This window comes from Miniopterus schreibersii, assembly GCF_964146895.1.
Source record: "Miniopterus schreibersii genome assembly, chromosome: 5".
NCBI classification, from domain to species: Eukaryota; Metazoa; Chordata; class Mammalia; order Chiroptera; family Miniopteridae; genus Miniopterus; species Miniopterus schreibersii.
The window spans coordinates 42829-61763 of record NC_138106.1 but is presented as its reverse complement, the minus strand read 5'-3'; the positions used below and the strand labels follow the sequence as shown (position 1 = coordinate 61763).

General features: G+C 50.6%; 1 protein-coding gene across 1 annotated transcript in view; it reads right to left on the bottom strand.

The window, feature by feature from the left end:
- Positions 1 to 3116: 3116 nt before the first annotated feature.
- Positions 3117 to 18935, bottom strand: part of MAP3K7CL (MAP3K7 C-terminal like) — a 29861-nt gene continuing 14042 nt past the window's right edge. Inside the window, exons 4-5 of the mRNA XM_081138143.1 lie at positions 11533 to 11648; positions 3117 to 4157 (exon numbers count right to left, since the gene is read on the bottom strand). Of these exons, the coding sequence (XP_080994269.1) occupies positions 3977 to 4157; positions 11533 to 11648 (297 nt within the window). The 3' untranslated portion in view covers positions 3117 to 3976. The remainder of the gene's footprint in view (positions 4158 to 11532; positions 11649 to 18935) is intronic.

Sequence of the window (18935 nt, the reverse complement as noted above, 5' to 3'; positions counted from 1 at the left end):
CCGTGTCCTTCGTATTAATCAGCTGTGCGTCGTTTCCACAGCCTTAACTGTGCGTCGCCAGAACAAGCACCGGGCGAGCTGCTGATGTGAGAGGTTTCCTCGGGTCTAATTAAACCCCTGCTGCGGGGAGGTCCTGGCGTTGAATGAAGACGCTTGGCAGCTGGCGCTCTGTGCTGAGCACAGCTGGCGACTCCGAGTGCTGCGAGTCTGACAGTTAATTCCACAGTCCAAGTCCAGATTAAACCCTCTTTGTAACTGCAAGTTCAGCCTTGAAACAAGATAATGGTAAGATTCTGTTTTAACATGACGGACGCCAAAATGACTCTGCTAAATGTAAAGTGATTTCCATGGAAACTGATGGTCACTGTGGGACAGAAAGGCGTTGGGCCTGTAGTCAGTTTGCTGTGATCGTTTTTACATAAAGTGAGAAAACTTCCTGGTGTCTCCCAGCATGTCAGCGTTAAGCACCAGAAGTCCTGGCGCTGGGAGAAAGCTAACTTTTTTTAGCTCAGTGTTTCTCTAACTTTTGACCATGAAAGTGTTTTTCTTCTTAGAAACATGTAACATTTCACGCTGTGTCGCAAGAGCGTGGTCTGGGCGAGGCAATGCCCGTTCTACTCCCCAGGCCCTTCCTCCTGACAAACCAACCTGAAGCCCAGGGTTAGAGGGATGCACCTGCAGAGCCTGCTCCACACCCCCCCGACTCCCAGGGCCAGATTTATCCAATAAAAATACAGAGTTCTCAGTTAAAATTGAACTTCAGATAAAAGGCTTTTTTTCTTTTTTTAGTATGGGCATGTTCCATGCAGTGTTTGGGTCATACTTATACCAAAAAAATTATTTTATCTGATTTCTGAAATTTAATTTTAACTAGACATGTTGTATTTTGTCTAATGACCATACCCCTGACCCCTCCCCAGGGAGGAGAGACTCCTGGTCCCCTGGCTCACATTTCCAGACACATGACGGGACTTTGGGACCAGGAAGGGGCACAGGACTGACACCCCAACTGGACCAACCTGCCTCTTTATTGGTTTCTGGGCACATCTACTTCTTTAGCTCTGGTCTCTGCCAGGGACTCCCCATGCCCCCTCCCTCCCTGCTCTGTGCCTGGAGGCCTGCTGTCTGACCTGCGCCACGGGCTCCTGGTCCTCTGGCTCTTGGTTGAGTTTGGCCCCTGGCAGTGGCCAGCAGAAGGTGGAAGGACCGGAGGAGAGACAGGCCCCCCAGCTTCTGCCTGCAAGCCCTGGGTAGACTGCAGGCTCCCTCCCACTGAAGGACAAGTTCTTGGGGTGCAGTGGGGAAGTCTCTCCAGGCTCGGTTCCTACCAGATCCCACTGCCTCCTCCCTCCTTGCCCTTAAAGACACTGGGGGCCTTTTGGAAGTGGCCCACCGGTCTCGAGTATTCCCCAGCCCTCCTGACGTCCCCTGACTCTGCCCCCAATGTTGTAAAAGTTCCCTTACTGGCCCCTTTGGAGTGTGTACTGGTTCCCAGCCAGGACCCCAATCAGCACAGGGCAAGACTGGGGTTTAGGGGAAACAGAGGTTCCCTGCCTGAACCTAATCCTGAACCTCAAACCCAGACCTAGGTTCCCAGCCTCTCTCGGGGGGTTTGGCCCAACACTCAAGTTTCTCGTTTGCTGTGGACAGACGTGCTCAGCAGCTCCCTACACGCTGGCCCTAAGCCCGTGTTGATAATATTTCACTGGCTGTGGCCAGTTTGGGGTTGGCACCCGAGTGCCGGCAGCACTCATCTCTCCGCACTTTACAGAAGGAGAAAGAACAGCCGCAGAGGTTTGCAGGCAGAGCCCAGTGGCCCAGGAAGTCGTCGCCGTGTCTCTTGCCTGGATCTGAGATCTGACCAGTGTTGGTTCCCAGAAATCAGAAAACCCTAGAATTTGGCTGGCAAACCGGATGTTCTCAGAATCCTCGTGGCTACTCACAGTAACAAGTTAAATTTTTAAAAAATAAGTAAATATTTTTTAAAAGAAACCACGGAACCCACCCATGACCCATCTCTTGCTCTTTTCCAGCTACTTTTAACGTTTAAGTCATCACATCGCCCTCACGGCACCCTGGAGTTTGCAGGGCTGAGTCACATCCTTAGTTACGGGAATGACGGGACAGTGTGCTCAGCATTTACTCTGGTTTTGAGACGTGAGCAGGCGATCGAGAGGCCGGGGCTAAGCTGCTTCGCACGTAATTTCACCCTGTCCTGCAGCCTCTTTACCTTTCCTGTCAGGACCCCGACCCGGGACTTTCACCTTTGGTCAAATGTTAAAGCAGCTTACGGGGGATTCGGCTCCCATAACATTAAACCTTGAGATCTACTGAAACCTTCATTTTATAAACGAGGGAACTGAGGCAGGACTCTCGGGGACCTCACGGACTCCTCACCACATGGACTTTAACGTCCGTTCTTCCCCTTGGCATCTGCCAAAACTCAGGGCTGACTCGCCCAGGGCACACCCGCCGTGGAGACACAGGCCGGACAATTCTCTGTCGCTGGGGCACTGGCCCAGCATCGCAGACGGTCAGCCGCAGCCCTGGGCTCTGCTCGCCAGGTGTCAGCCGTACCCGCTCATCCTGGTCCTGGTGACAACAGCAGCAAAAAGGTCTCTACTTCGCCAACGTCCCTGGGGATGAGGTCACCCCAGGTGATGACGACGGGCCTGTCCCAGCCAACCTGCTGTTTCTATCACCTCTGCTCCGCTACGTTTTCTGAGTAAAAACCTTAAGACTCTCACGCATCATATTGGTACCAGAGCTGAGTTGTTTATTTAGAAACGAGTCTTCCCGCCCTGGCCTGTGTGGCTCAGTAGTTAGAGCACCAGCCTGTGCATGGAAAGGTTGCAGGTTCGATCCCCAGCCCTGGTCGGGGTGTGTGCGGGAGGCGACCCATCGATGTGTCTCTTTCTCTCCCCCTCCCTTCCACTCTCTAATAATCAATGAAAAAAATACCCTGAGGTGACAATAAGGAAAAAAAGGAGTCGCGGTCTTTCCAAGGAAAGGGATTCCCGGTCTTTGGCACACGCAGCCACAGTGAGAACACGTCCTGACGAGGGTTAGTGAGCATGGCTTTTAGCACAAGGTCGGTTAAAAAAGGCACAAGTGCAGACGGACAGTTTTGATCACGTTTAATGAAAAAGTTGCATGAATAGAAATGGACGTAACACGGGGAGTCCACTGGGGGCAGATGGTGGTCACGTAGCACAGGGAACTCACGTCGACCCTGAACTTACTCGTGATGTCCGCAGTTATTACTGACCCAAAACACCACCTCAAATCCAAAACAGGGCAACAGTCATCATCTCGCTGGTATTTTCACAGGAACTCATCAAAGCAATGTCTAAACCATCCCTGCCATCTCCTGGGGCCCCCGAACACCCACGAGGGCGGCAGATATTCCCGGGGGGGGGGGGCGTGAGGAAGCGAGGCCCTGTCTGCTTCTTCCTGTCCCAGCGCAAGTCGGCCCGGCCAGCGTGCTGTTCGCACAGACACGCTTCTGCTAACGTTTTCATGAAAAGCTTTGTGCTGCGTGGCCGCTAATTCCTAGTACAATCATCACGAGGGACTGAATGTAACTGGTGAGATGAGCATGTGTGGAGAAGTTTCAGGCCAGAGCACAGGTGGAATATTAACGTGAAATTTATAAACGCACACATGTGGACAGTCGTGAGCATCTTACTGGCCTGTTTGTGGCTTAATCCTGTTTAAGATTCTTAGTGGAGTCGGTCAGCATTCTATTTGCCATATCTTCCTAAATAAGAAAAAAATACCTTTGGAAACAAATTATTATCTCAGAGAACATACACGGGTAATAGGTTTGCTGCACCTCTTATTTAGAGGGAAACTCCCCTCCTGTCAGGCTAGATGCAGCCCAGCAAGACGGTGGCCGTGTGGGCGAGGAGGGGAGCCCGGGTCTGTCCCTACCCCTCTGGGCCAGCACACAGCGGCCGCACGGGGCGATCCTGAGCTAGGACGAGCCCTGTCTCTTCTGATACTGGATCCTGAGCTTCTCCAGCTGCTCCACGCACTGGGACTGGGCCAGCTTCAAGGTGCGGTTCTCCTCGGTCAGCGCCTCGAATTCGCGGGCCAGCTGGGCCGCGTCCCCTTTCTCCTTCTCGGCCTGCGCCAGCTTGGCGACCAGCTCCTTTCTGCAGAGTCGGGCAGCGGAAAGAGCACATGCCGTGAGGCACAGGCACAGACACGGAGCTCCGTCTGCCTCCACAGCTCACCCTCTGCACTGGCCGCCACCCACTCCCGCCCGCCCCACCAGCTTTAGATCCTTTGTTTCACTCTATCGCCTCTACTCAGACACCCAAAGTCGTAAACATCTGCTGGAAAATGCACCACAAATCCCTCGGCAGTCAGAAAAGCCAACTTTTTAAGGGTACAACGAATTGTAAAAATTACAACCAGTTTAAGGGGAAAACCCAGAAAAACCTGTTTATAATTTAAGATGCTACCCATTGTCTTGCGGGCAGGAGAGCTAGACTGTAACTTAGCTAATCCTCCAACTTCAGTTATCTTCCTGTGTCTTTCATTTCCGAGTTTAACGAATCTTCATTAGCTCTTTGAACCAAGAACTCCACCTCCTTCCTGCAGCTGTTTTTCCCATGCCTTTCCGCAGTCCTGACATGCATCTTGCAGCCCTAATTTACAAAACAGTATCTGTACTTTTATTGCACATATAGGATTCAGGAAGCAGGCTGAGGTTACTAGAAGGAACTTGAGCTGATAAACTCGGTAAACGTTGTAAATAATGCACTGATGTAAATGCATGTAAAATGGAGCCCAAGGCTCACAGTCTACGTTTAGATTTAGTAGACATGACAACCCACAGCGGGCCCCCGCCCCCCGGGTGGGCCAGTGAGTCCTAACCTGAACTCTCCCTTCCTCAGCACGAGCACACGTCCCATTTCTTTCTTCTCTGCTGGGAAAAGCGCAGAGAAGCCTGAAGACGATACGGTAATGAAAAGACACAAGAGCACGCATCCCTTCTGTGGTGCTCCTGCCCCAAATGCACACAGCACACAACCCCCCACTGAGAGAGATTCTACAAACTGCCAGCCTATGCTCTTCTCAAGGTTAAGAACCAAGGAAACCAAAGACAAATGACAACAAAATGCACTGTGCAATCCTGGACTGAAAACAGCTGTGAAGGACACGATGCCCAAGGTTAAATAGACTGTGGATTGGGTAATAGTGCTGCATCGACGCTGAATTCCTCGTCTTAACTCCTGTGCTGTGGCACGTGGGAGAATGTCCTTGTTCTTAGAACATGCTCACTGAGCCCGGCCTGTGGCTCCGCGGTTGAGCATCGACCCAGGAACCAAGAGGTTGCAGGTTTGATTCCTGGTCAGAACACAAGCCCGGGTTGCAGGCTCCTCGACCCCCAGTAGGGGGCGTGCAGGAGGCAGCCGATCGATGACTCATCACTGGTGCTTCTATTTCTCCCTCCCTCTCTCTTCCTCTCTCTGAAATCAGTAAAAACATATTTAGAAAAAGAGAGAAAGAAATGGTCACTGAGGGATTCAGGGCAATGAAGCATGAAACACACAACGGGCAACGGGAGACGGTAAACAGAGCTATGCTCAGACAGACACAGGCTCAGATCACAGGCTCAGATGCAGCGTCCCCTGGGGCTGCACTGATCTGTGCCTCCTTCACGGTGTTTAGAACACAAAGGCCCCTGGCACATACTCGCTGAATGAACAGCTGAAGAGTGAGGTACCTCAGAGACAGATAATGTATAGTTTAAAGATGAGGAAAGAGACATTCGAAGTGCTTGATTTAATTGAAAAAGTCTTACAGCTAATAAGAAAGAGCCAGTGTGAAAATATTCTCCTTATTAAAGGGTCAGGGCTCTTTACCTCTAAGCACAGTTGAAGCAATAAATGTCCATAATGAAGCCTCAGTAACTCTACTAAGGACACTGATTAGTACAATACAGGGAATATAGTCAATAATATCGAGATAACTATGTACGGTGCCAGGTTGGTACTGGAAATATTGAGGGGACCACTCTGTAAAGTACATGATTGTCTCACCACCATGGTGTATCCCTGAAACTAGTTCAAAAAAATGTTGAATATAAACTGTAATTTAAATAATTTTTAAAAGAAATTGATTAGTAAAACTTACATAAGTATAAGAGATATGCCTCTACCTCCACCCATCAGATCATCTATCCTGCTCTTTTTCCCTTTAAAATCAACTGTGTCACACAAATACTTCAGGTTAAAGTGGAGTTTTACTTTCAAATCATGGTAGAAGGGTTGGAATCCTGGTCTGACCGTGGCTGCTCTCCTGGTTCCATGTCTGACTCCTTTAAAAACCCTTGGATAGCTGTTAGTAGTTTTGACAGGTAGAGAAAATAACAAAATCACAGATTTTCCAACTAAAAGGAATGGTCATGGATGTCTAGTCAAATCTTCTTGAACAGAGAAAGTCAATAATAATTTACTAGAATCAAGAAGACTTAATTGATAGGTTTCTAAATTAGTTTCATGTACTTGATAAACAATTATACATATATTCAATGAATACTGTCAAAATGTCACTCATCTCCTGTCCAAGACTTATTTATGCTCTTCCATTAGCAATTCATAATTAATGCTGGCACAGTAAGCTACAGAGCCAATCCTATAAATAGATGATCTAAGGGATAAACCAATATCCATAATTGGCTTGAGTGTGGTCTTGCCCTCGAGTTCCCATCATCATCGTTTCTATCATTCCCTTTGATGGAAAGGGGTGTGGGCTGGAAGACCACCGTTATGGGAAGTCAGGAACCTGTAACAGTTTCCACACCACGACCTCACCAGGGAAAAGGCCATGACCTTGGGTCCTACGCCCCTCCTGAGCCACAGCCCTGGAAAAGCTCCTATTTCCTACATTGTATGGGAATTGTTTCCATTTTCCTCACTGTTATACCTGGGTAACCCTTGCAAGCATCGTGCTAAATAAAAGACGCCATTCACAAGAGATGTACGGTCAGATTCCATCCGGAGTGTGCAGGGTAGGAAACCCCCAGAGACCGAGAGCAGGTGAGCGGTGGCCAGGGGCTGGCGGGGGAGGGGGCAGGACGGGGAGTGGCTGACCGCTCAAGGGGACAAGGGTCCTTTCCTGGTGAGGACAATGTTCTAAATTGTGACGATGGTTGCACAACTCTGTGAGTACACTGAGAACCACTGAGTTAATTTCTTGAATTATGTAACAGTTTTCACCCTGACTGCTGAAAGAGTGTATCCGTTTTTCTGACATTCTATCTTTTAAACACAGCAGCACCAAGTGCAATGTTTCATACATGAAAGGGCCAAGTGGTTTCTCCTCTGAACAAGATACCATGGTCTCTTAGGAGCAAAGCAACCTTTACTAACTGTAGATCTAATTGTTTTTTAATGGTATCTATTAAAAACTTTCTGTCAGCCCTGGCTGGTTTGGTTCAGTAGTTGGAGTGTCGGCCTTGGGGCTGAAAGGTCCCGGGTTCGATTCCTGCCAAAGGTTGCTGGCTCGATCCCCTACCCTGGTTCGGGTGTGTGTGGGAGGCAACCAATCAATGTGTCTCTCTCACATTGATGCTTCTTTCTCTCTCACTCTCCTTTCCACTCTCTGAAAAGCAGTGGAAAACTTATCCGCTGGTGAGGATTAAAAAAAAACACCTTTCTGTCAAACAATTTAGTGACAAATTTCAAAAGTCATAAATGCCTATGTCTTACTTCCATGTGTTTCCATGACATACACAAAAATTATGTTATATAATAGTGAAAAAGGCATGTACACATTTCATGTTACTAATATGTAATTATGTAAAAATATTAACATGCAAAAGGCCTAGAAATAAATAGGCAAAAATGATAGCAGGAATTCTGTAAAGATGTAACAATTCTTGATAATTTTTAAAAGACTTAATAAAATTGCCTTTCTTTTTTCAACTGAAAAGAAAAAAAAATCCAATAAAACTAAGAGCAAACTTTTATGACATTATTGTTCCATAGGCCAGAAGTGATTCTTTAAATTAAATTCATTCTATGCTGAGTGTATAATCCTAAAAAATGTTTACCTTTCCAATACTATGACTTAAAATAATAACCAGCTCTTCTCGCTGCTCTGTAGTCTCCCAAACGTGATCCAGGGCGACCCCCTCTGGAGAAGGGAGAGAAGTTCAGCCTAACCCGGGCAGTGACTCCAACAGGGAGCTCCTGAAATCCTGAGTCAGCCACTCCCTTTGTGCCTCTGTGATGACCAAAGGCAACACGATCAGCCACATTTCAGGAAAGGATGAAGAAGAAGCTTTCCTCCAAATCATCAAAACACAGAGAGCCGATTAATTAGGTCAAATCCATTTGGCCCAATTCATCTTGCAACATGAATTTCTGCTTCAGGAAAGTGTTAATGAAAACAATGATCCCCACTAACCCTTGGAGGACCACCCTCATTATTTATACATAAGATATAACCATGCTTCCTACTTCAACAATTTCTCTCAGCCTTTGTTGCTGATATTGACTCTATATTTTAAATAAAGACCGTAGAAATGATACATAAAATGTGTACACGGAGGTTACAATCCCCTATAATCACCCTGAGTGCAGCTCCCTGCTCCGCGGTTGGGATTCAAGAGGGTACAGGGTGTTCAAATCTATAGAGAACACACAGTCAGAAAGAGGACAGACCTTAGGTGGACAACTGATGACACCGCCTACAAAAGTGCCAGAAGTCTCGTTCCTGTGAGTTTCCCTTTGCCCAGGAAAAGAGCTGATCCCTGTGGAGGGCAGGGGACAGCTGAGCCTTCCTCAGGAGGGTGGCCTTGGGGAGCAGAAAGGAAGGAAGGGGTGCTCTGGGCCTCGGGCATGGTGCCTGCTCAGGCAGAGGCAGGACATGTGGGTGGGTGGGCCAGCGTCCTCCAAGGCCAGGGGTGGGAGGACCTTCCACAAAAACGTGAGGGCCACATGGGGTCTGTCCTGAAACCCAGGTCAAGGATATCCGGTACAATATCACACTGACCAAGATCTGGCCTGGAGCCCCCTTCCCAAGTGGCAGAAGCAGGAATGAAGAAAAGGAAATTCGAGACTTTATGAAAAAGGGACAAAAAGAGAATTTGGCCTTTGCAGCCCATCCAGCCCGCTATTTAGGCCTGTGAGGGGCTGAATGGGGGGTCTGGCCAACATTCCTGTGGTTTGGCAGGTGTGTGAAGTCCTTCCACTGGTCCGCTAGCCACTGTCTTTCTAGAAGGCAGCTCTGCCTCTTTGACTTCACTGCTGTGGTGGCCACTGCAGCTGCTTTACTCTAAACACCCGCAGCAGGAACGTTTCCATCACACACCAGGGGGTCTCTCTCATGCTGTTACCCAGCATACTTTACATGGAACATACAAAAACACAAACTTACAGATCATATCGTTTAGTGGGTGACTCTTCCATTGCCCCCCAAATACAGAGCCGCACATGGGTTTAGATAACAAAGTCCTCCAGCACCTCAGTGGAAGGAGTTTACAAATAAACACATAACTACCTGTTTTTCTGTTGTGACACCACAGTTCACATACTCACATACACACTCACACATACACCTCCACACTCACTCACATACATACACATACACCTCCACACACACACACACACCTCCACACTCACACACTCACATACACCTCCACACTCACACACACACATACACACACAGACACCTCCACACTCACACTCACATACACACACACACACCTCCACACTCACACACACACACACACATACACCTCCACACTCACACTCACATACACTCACACATACACCTCCACACTCACACACACACTCACACAGACACCTCCACACTCACACTCACATACACACACATACACCTCCACACACACACACCCACACATACACCTCCACACTCACACTCACATACACACACATACACCTCCACACTCACACACACACTCACACATACACCTCCACACTCACACTCACATACACACACATACACCTCCACACACACACACTCACATACACACTCACACATACACCTCCATACTCACACTCTCACATACACACACATACACCTCCACACACACACTCACACCTCCACCTCCACTCACACACACACTCACACACTCACATACACACTCACACACACTCAGGTGCACACACTCACAATCATACACACATATGCACACACACTCATTCACACATTCACACGCTCACACATACACACTCATATGTACACACACCACACACACTCTTGCACTCGCTCATTCACAAGCTCTCACACTCACACTGGAAGAAACATCTGTTTCTTATACAAACCCTCCAGTAACCCCACCGCTGGTCACAATATTAATAAGCTTCCTCAGTTCCTTATGAAACTTCTCTTAGGACTCAGATTGTGTGTAAATGTTCAGCCTGCACACTCCCGTCAGCTTATGAAAACTCTCAGACCAACAAGGGGTGAGTCTCAGACACCTGAGGAAAGCTGTTTCTGATTCGTAAACACCTTTCACCACTGACCAGAGTCCAGGTAAGATTCTGTTCAAAACACAAAGCCTGGCGGTAAGAAAAGGTCCCCGCGCAGGTGCGGAGTCCAGACCTAAACCCGCGCTCCCCACAGCGCTCCCTGTGCAACCACCGTGCTGGGTCTCCAAGGGGTCCCAACAATGTCATACATTTCTCAAAACAAAATATATTTCACTTACTCGAATTTAAAAATGAAGAAGTAAATATATATGGTCTTTCTCCAGTAAGAGGAAGGGAGAAACAGAGGGTTAAAGACAGTGTTTGGACTCAACACCCACCCGTCACTCGTCCAACACGCATGCGTCACCCTGACCCCGACCCCGACCCCGACCCTGACCCCAACCCTGACCCCGACCCCGACCCTGACCCTGACCCCACCTCAGCGGCGTGTCTACCTGCCCTGGGAACCCCAGGTAAGCATTCAGTACATCCACCCACAGCCAAAGTGCGCTGGGCCTCTGGGCGTGTTCACAGGGAGCAGGGTGGGGCTCCGGGAGGGATTTCGGCATTTTTAACTTCCTGAGCTAAAAATGCTTATTAAAAACTTAAGGTCTGACCCGGCCGGCGTGGCTCAGCAGCTGAGCGTGGACCTAGGACCCAGGCGATGGGGATTCGGTTCCGGTCAGGGCACCTGCCCGTGTCGCGGGCTAGACAGCTGACCAGTGACTTTCTCATCGTTGATGTTTCTCTCTCTCCCTCTCCTTTCCTCTCTCTGAAGTCAATAAAGATATCTTTTAGAAAAAAACCAACACTTAAGGTTCGGGGGGGCGGGGGGGAAGCACCCGTTGTTCGTCAGCGCTCATAAAGCACTGAACGTACAGCGGTGCCACCTGGATCTGTCTGTGACAAACAGGACGGGCATGACGTTGCCTAGCAACCCGGGAACCCCAGGACGTCAGCTCTGCTGGGCCCAGGTCCCCCTGACCGCCCCACCCGGCCCGCCCCCTCGGCCAGGCCCCGCCCCCACCCGCCGGCCCCGCCCCTCGGCCCGCCCCCCCCCCCCCCCCCCGGCACTCACTTCCGGTGCTCCAGCAGCGCGATCTCCCGCCGCACCTCGCGGAACTCCTCGGCGATCCTGCAGTGCTGCCGGAAGACCTGCATGGACTCCAGCGAGTCGGGCCGCGGGGGCAGGGGCTAGGGGGCGACGGGGCGGTCAGTCCCCGCCCGGCCCGGCCGCCCCTCCCCACCTGCCGGGCCGGGGCGTGCGGGGACGCGGCGGGGCGTGCGGGCCTGCTGCCCGGCCGCGAGTGGGGCAGCCGCGGCCCGGGCCGAGCAGGGCCGTGTCCGCGGGGGGCCGCAGCCCCGGACCCGCCCCGCGGCCCCGCAGCCCCGCAGCCCCCGCCCCCCGGCCCCGCAGCCCCCGCCACGCCCCCCGGCCCGCAGCCCCCGCCCCGCAGCCCCGCCCCGGCCCGCAGCCCCCGCCCCGCCCCCCGGCCCCGCAGCCCCGCAGCCCCGCAGCCCGGCTCGCGGAAACGCCGGCCAGGCGGGGGCGCTGTGCGCAGCGGAGCTGAGGCCGACCCCGCCCAGGGCTGTGTGCGGGGCGAGGCGGGAGCGCGAACCCTGGCCGGGGAAACGCCTGCTTCTGCACATTTCAAAGAACTGTCTTTCCCCAGCTTGTCGGTCCACTGTCTCGGTAGCAGCGCGCCACTGAAGCCATCTGTTTAGAAACATGAGCTAACAGCCTTTCACGGAGCTTTAGTCGCCCCCTCCCATGACGCGTCGAAGGGTGTCCACTGCGCGGTCCCCTCGGGCTGCCCCGCGTCCCGGGTCTGCGGAGTCAGCTGCGTCCCCTTCTTGCTAGTGCCCTGAGAACTAATGAACGTCCTGCCGCCCGCTCCTCTGTCACTTTCTGCAAGGCCACAGGTTTCTCTGGGTGTCGTGTGCAGGGACCGCACCCAGGACGCAATAGAAATTCTATAGTTTGTCGTCTGATGGATGGAGCGCATGACCCTCCTCATTTACCATGAGGCCTCTGAGTAGGGACCTTTTAAAAGAAATTTCAAAATAGGTTTGGAGGAAACCGACCTTCCTGTGGAACATCTGTGGTGCCCTAATTAACGGAAAAGCAATGAAAATTCCATTACATAGCATCTTTCCCCACCGGCCCGTGGACATACTCTCAGGCGAGCCCACCTGCTGGGACCGTTACCTTTCCACATGGAAACAAGGGCAGCCCTGGGCAGCACAGCGCACCGGAGCCGGAGCTGCCCGGAGGGAATTCAGAACTCCTGGCTCTCCAGGCTGCCCTTGAACTCACCGCCCTCGCCAATGCTCACCTGTTCCGCTGGCAGATTACCAGGCGGCACAGCGAGAATGACAGCAACGTGCTCTGGGCAGGGGGCCAAGCTGCTGGAAGTCCCCAGGCCCGATACAGGACTGCACATTGGGAGGGCAGGGACTCCCCGCGCCTATGTCCTGTCCTCAGGAAACTCGCAAGCTACACTCAGTTCAGTCCACACTCGCCACGTGTAGAGGCCTGAACCACAACTTCAGCAGTTACCTATGTGACAGCCAAAGACTCCAGGACCGTGTAGAAGGTTCATGCACATTTGAAGCTGTAGGTGAGAGCAGCCACCATGAAGGGGGACTGTGCTTTGCTGCCACAATTAAAAAGGAAGACTGAAAATCAGATATAGAATTCTCTTAAAAAGAGAAAGGCCTCTTTCCCCCTCTTAGCTTTTTATTAAGCTGGAATTTTTTCCACGGGTTCTTTTTTTATTGGCCCTTCTTAATTGTAGAAACTTCGAAGACATGATTATGTACAGGTAGTGGGATCCTGCTGCTAAGGTATTTGAGGACGGGATATTTCAGGATATATTTAGCATCTTCACGCGCTCTTAGCAGGATGACCATGCTACTTACACATAACATTTTCAAGATGTCCCACAAGTAAGAAGCAATGCCAATTTTAAAAGAACAAACCAAAGTTGCTCAGTGCTCAGAGTTTCTGGAGGAAAGGTGCCAGGGGTCGCTTGGCCTCCAGGTCTTGCACCCCAACCTGACACACAAACCCGGCACCATGTCAAGATCTCCCAGTTTGCATGAAAGCATGAGAGAGCAAGATAGACATATTTAAAGAAAGGATGGAAGTTATCTTGCACAACCCACCACAACATTGTAAAATTATCGTGTTGGTTGCAGGAGCTGGGCAGGGAGGGATGAGCAGTTGCCATTTAATGGGTAGAGTGTCAGTTCTGAAAGATGGGAAAGTCCTGCAGATGTCGCACAACAGTGCGGATGTACTTAACACCACGGGACTATACACTCAGAAATGACCAAGACGGTAACATTCATGTTACGTGATTTTTACCACAATAAAAAAAAAAGCTAATGTAAAAGAAGTTATCATTAAATCTTACTGCTGGCCCAGCCCATCCTCCAAACCCTGCTGCCAGGATTCCCTGCGGAGCCTCATGGCACATGCACCCAACCTTCCTCCCTGGGGACCTTAAAATTTCTTGCCCCTTATAATTTGGAGCCACAAACCCCAACACTGCCAGACAAGACAAGGCTCCCTATGCTCAGCAGGACCTGCTGTCCTCAGAAGACATGGACATCACTGGACATTCACTCCAGCCCAGAGACTCGCCAAAGAACTTTTAAAACATGTGTTCTTATTCCAGCAGGAGTTCTGATGAATTAGTCATAAGTATCTAGGTTTCATACCTAATGGAAAAAGTAGAACTTAGAGGAATGCAATGTGACATTCTGTGTGACACTGCTTTGTGATGTGTGTGTGTGTGTGTGTACGTGTATGTATGTCTGTTGTGTTTGTGTGTGTTTGTGTGTGTGTCTGTGTCTGTGTGCATGCATATTTGTGTCTGTGTATGTATGTTTGGGTCTGTGTGTATGCATGTGTGTGCATGTCTGTGTATATGCGTGTCTGTGTGTGTGGGTATGTGTTTGTGTGTAGTATCTGAGACTCTCTGAGAGTGACTCTTTCCTTCTTACAGCCCCTCAGAAGAGGAGACACTATATGACCAACAGTGTCCACGGACGTGTTTGCCTGAGGAAATAATTCCTGAAATTCGAGCAGAGAATCCAGCTTCCAACTTGCAGCGGAGCCACCAGTGAGCTCGCGTCAGGCGACTTTCACACACGGGCCCTCCTGCGTTAACTGGCGCACATGCGTTTCAGACACTAACACGTGTTCCTGCTAAAAACTAAAAAGTATCTTTAAAGAAGGCCGGTAACCGGATGGAATCGTCTATTAACTTCTCGGAATAAGAATTAACACTTTTATTTTTGTTTCCATTCTCACCGCGTAATTTTAACTGTTGTCCTCCAAGAGGCCTTTCTAGTTATTTCTGGGCCGGGAACGAACGAGCAATAAATAAACTCCGTGCAGATGGTGAGTTTCTTTTTGCATCGGTGGGGCCGGTCTCACTTTCCCCGCAGCCAGGCTCCGCCCGCTCTGGACCGGCCCCGCGGGGAGGCCTGTGGGTCCCCGGAGCCGCGGGGAGGCGGGGAGGGCGCCGTGGGGGGCCCCGCGGGCAGGTGCGCGCGATCGTGGGAACCCGCAGCCTGGCCGCGTGTCTGTCCTACTCGCAGCGCGGGTTCTGAGGGTGGGAGGGAGACGGGCCAGCGCCTCCGGCCAGCGCCCAGCCGCCCCGACACCTTCCGGGGCCCTGAGTTACGGGGGGGGGGGGGCTGAGCTGCCCCCGCCCCGTCAGGACGACTTAACGACGCAGGAGTCGCGCCCCACGCCCAGGAGGCCCGCGGCCGGCCTCTCCCCGCAGGGCCGGGGCTTCGCGCCTCCAAACACCGGGCCGTCCGCCTCGAAAACGTAAGAAGCTGGTTTTCCTCTCCCGGCTTCCCACACACGAGATATATTTAGGAAGCTAAATGTCCTACAGTTGCTGCGCAGACTTTGTGTTTATCCCTTAATTCTCGGTGTCACCTTTATTTTGGGGGGCAGTGGGGTGTCAGGTTTAAATCTATGTTGCACTTCAATGCCCTAAAATTCACAAGCATAATTCGTTAAAGCTAAATGGAAAAACATACTAAGGAATAGTTGCAATATTGGAAAACGCTGTTATCTTGGAATTTTAAATATTTTTAAAACATTTTAAGAAGTGAGATTTCTATAGTATCGACATTATGGTCAACGACGGCACTAGTAGATGTACAGCGTATTTTATACATTAGATGACATTGAAATGAAGAATATTTACGTCATTTCTATTGACATAAGCAACATTAAAGGTAATAACTCCAGAGTGTCTCCGACCCTCCCTACAAGGCATGTCCTAATGACCACTAAAAAAAGGTACCATTGCAAAGCTTCAAGGGTCTGTATTTATGGTCTCTGTGGTCACAGGAGGCAAAGGCGCTGCAAGATTCTTCAAATACCTTTCAACAGGTTTGAGAGGGAAAAGCCGCCATTTCCTGCAGGAGGGTCCAGGGCCCTGGAATCCTAAGGCTCCAGCTTCCTTCCCCAGCTAAAGCGATACACTGATGCAAGACCTAAAACGAGTTTCTGGAGAGACGACTCGGATAACGAGACATCAGAGTCACAACTCAGGCTGCGCACTGCTTATTTGTGGCGGTGACCTCAGGTTCTGGACGAACCAGACACTGTCTGAGGAAAGGCAAGTTCAATGTGTTCCACAGACACCTGTCACTTCTCAGATTCAATGGGAGGACTTGGGGGGGAGGGGGGAGGTGAAACTATTGCTCAATTTGCTTAACAAAAGTCTTATTGTTTTCCAAGTACCTCGACTTCATGAAAAGAAGAGGGCATCAGAACCTCTATTTCTAACTGAAAACGCCTCTCCTTTCCCATGACACATATAATTGTAAATTCTCAAATGCTTCATTCAATAAACAATTTCATTAGGAAAGACAATTCACATGAATTGAGCAATTATCCTGCCAAGCACTGCGCTGGCTCCACTTGTCATCACATTTGGTTCCCACAACAGTAACGTGAGCTGGATGTTATCTCCACTTTGCAGTTCTGAAGAGTGGGGTTTAGAGAGAGGAAACAGCACTCCCGGGATCACAGAACTACAGGCAGAGCTGAGCTCCAGTCCAGGCCAATCCAATGCCAACGTCCCTGCTTGCCAGCCATCTTGTGATTCCCATCAGGGAAGTTATTAGCACCCACTCGTTAGCATGTCCCCTACCCGATGATAAAAACATATTCCTCACTCCAATGATAACAAGACCACATTGCAGCTTAGCTTTGGATAATCTACAGGCCAAACCATGGTCCCGGAAACATAGCACAATTGTTAAATTTGAAGACAAACTTGGTGCTGACCCAGACCCTGAGCCCACTGAAGAGTTGTCCCATCCTTCAGACTAGAAAGGGAGGCCAGTCATCACCTTTTTCAAACAGAGGGAAACAGAGGCCTGAAGAAGAGTAATGAGCCCTGGCCGGTGTGGCTCAGCGGTTAGAGCGCTGGCCTGCGGACTGAAGGGTCCTGGGATCAGGACCCAAAGGCACATACCTGGGTTGCAGGTTCAATCCGTGGCGTGTCGGGGCTTCTGCAGGAGGCAACCGATTGATGTGTCTCTCACATCAATGTTTCTCCCCCCCCCCCCTTTTACTCTCTAAAAATCAATGGAGAAATACCCTCCAGTGAGGATTTTTAAAAAAGAGGAGTAACAATGTTTCATTCATTCTTACAAGTGGACATAAAATGGTGCCCCTATATGCTCTAAACTCGCTCCACCCACACACGGCCTCTGGTGGGCATGGAGAATTTAGAAACCCATTTCCAGGAAAGGAATCCACACAAAATAGAATCAGCCTACCGCCTGCCCCTGGGCCAGGGCCCGCAGCCCACAAATGAACACCGATATCTGTTTTAACACCTCCCTTGCCCCAAGGTCCCCTGCCCAACCCCCTGCATTAATAGAGACATCAAGGGCAGTGTCTGTCACTGCTGCTCCTGCACAGGCCTGTTTTTGGCTTCTGTGAAAATAGAAGCACCATGAATTTCATGCTCGAACATGTCCACATTCTTGGCAAAGCAACGGGAAAATCCTAGGGGTCAACTTGGTGATAGAGTATCCACCAAATATATACTTTGTAGCTGCATTATAAATGACAAAAGAATATGAAACGGCTATTGGAAAGTCTGAACAGATTTTTTATAAGGTTGTTCTATGGACACACTACAGCAACCTCACAAACCAGAAACAAAAAACTACACCTATTGAAGCAATTTAAGCTGTTCACAGGCTCCAAAGAAGGTGTCGGGGGAAGGAGGCTATGGAGATGCAGAATCAGAGGTCATCTAAATTGGCAAACGTATTTAGACCAAAATCTGACCTTACATTTCTCGTCTCTAGAGTGGAGACATAACAGTCAGCTCCTACGGTTGTTGCAAGGATCAGAGGAGATGGTTTGCGGGGAACACCCTTGCCTGGCGGTGCACAGTGGCACCAAAATCGAGGGTGTTCAGGAGGCAGGGAGGGCGTCACTCCTCTTTCTCAGGCAAGGTTCCTGGGCTCCAGGAGAGATCAAGTCAGTTCTTCCTCAAGCAAACAGTGACAAGCACAAGGCGCTCCATGTGCCCGTGTGAGCTAACTTTCTTTTTGGGTGAATCCTCACCTGAGGGTATATTTTCTATTGATTTTTAGAGAGAGGAGAAGGGAGGGAGAGGGAGAGAGAACCGTCGATGTGAGAGACACACATTGATTGGCTGCCTCCGCAGGAGCCCAGACTAGGGTGGGAATGAACCTGCAACCCAGGTATGTGCCCTTTATCGGAACTGAACCCAAGACCCCTCTGTCTGCAGGCTGACGCTCTAACCACTGAGCCACACCGGCTGGAGCCTGACTTCCTTTCTTCCGAGGACCGTGCTGGAAGCACACGGCCATGAGACCGCCCGCTTGCGGAATGGACGGTTCCTTTCCCACATGTAGTGCTTCCATGGATTTTGGTACAGACACACCTGGCTGCAAGATGGCTTAAAGGTACATGCTTATGATAACGTGAGATAAGATTCTGCGGTAGATGCGGTTTTGTTAGTCTCTTCCTCCAGGTCCCACTGTCCCCTGCCCTGGAGAGTCAACAGAGTATCAGGGGCAACAGACACAGCCCATCGGCGAGGCCAGAGTCTAAGCGGGAACATTGTGCCAGACGGATGGAGACGCAGACAGAGGGCCGGGTGCTACCCATGTGAGAGGAGGAGGAGTCCGGGGAATGTGTGGGTATCAGGAAGCAGGGAGCAGGCTGAAGACCCTGCATGGGACACGGGAGGAGGGGGGAGAGGACACTGGAGCTGCAGGGGACAGTGTAGAGAACAGAGGTGCCTTTCAACAGCGAGTGTGATTGGTGTGACCCCCAAGGTCCTGGGCAACCCCCCGTAATCTCTACACCCCCAACACTGCTCTGCTGAGGGTGGTGGCAGTGCCCGGGGCTGGGGCAGGTGAGAATGGGGCTCCTCTGGAGGCCACCCCAGCAGG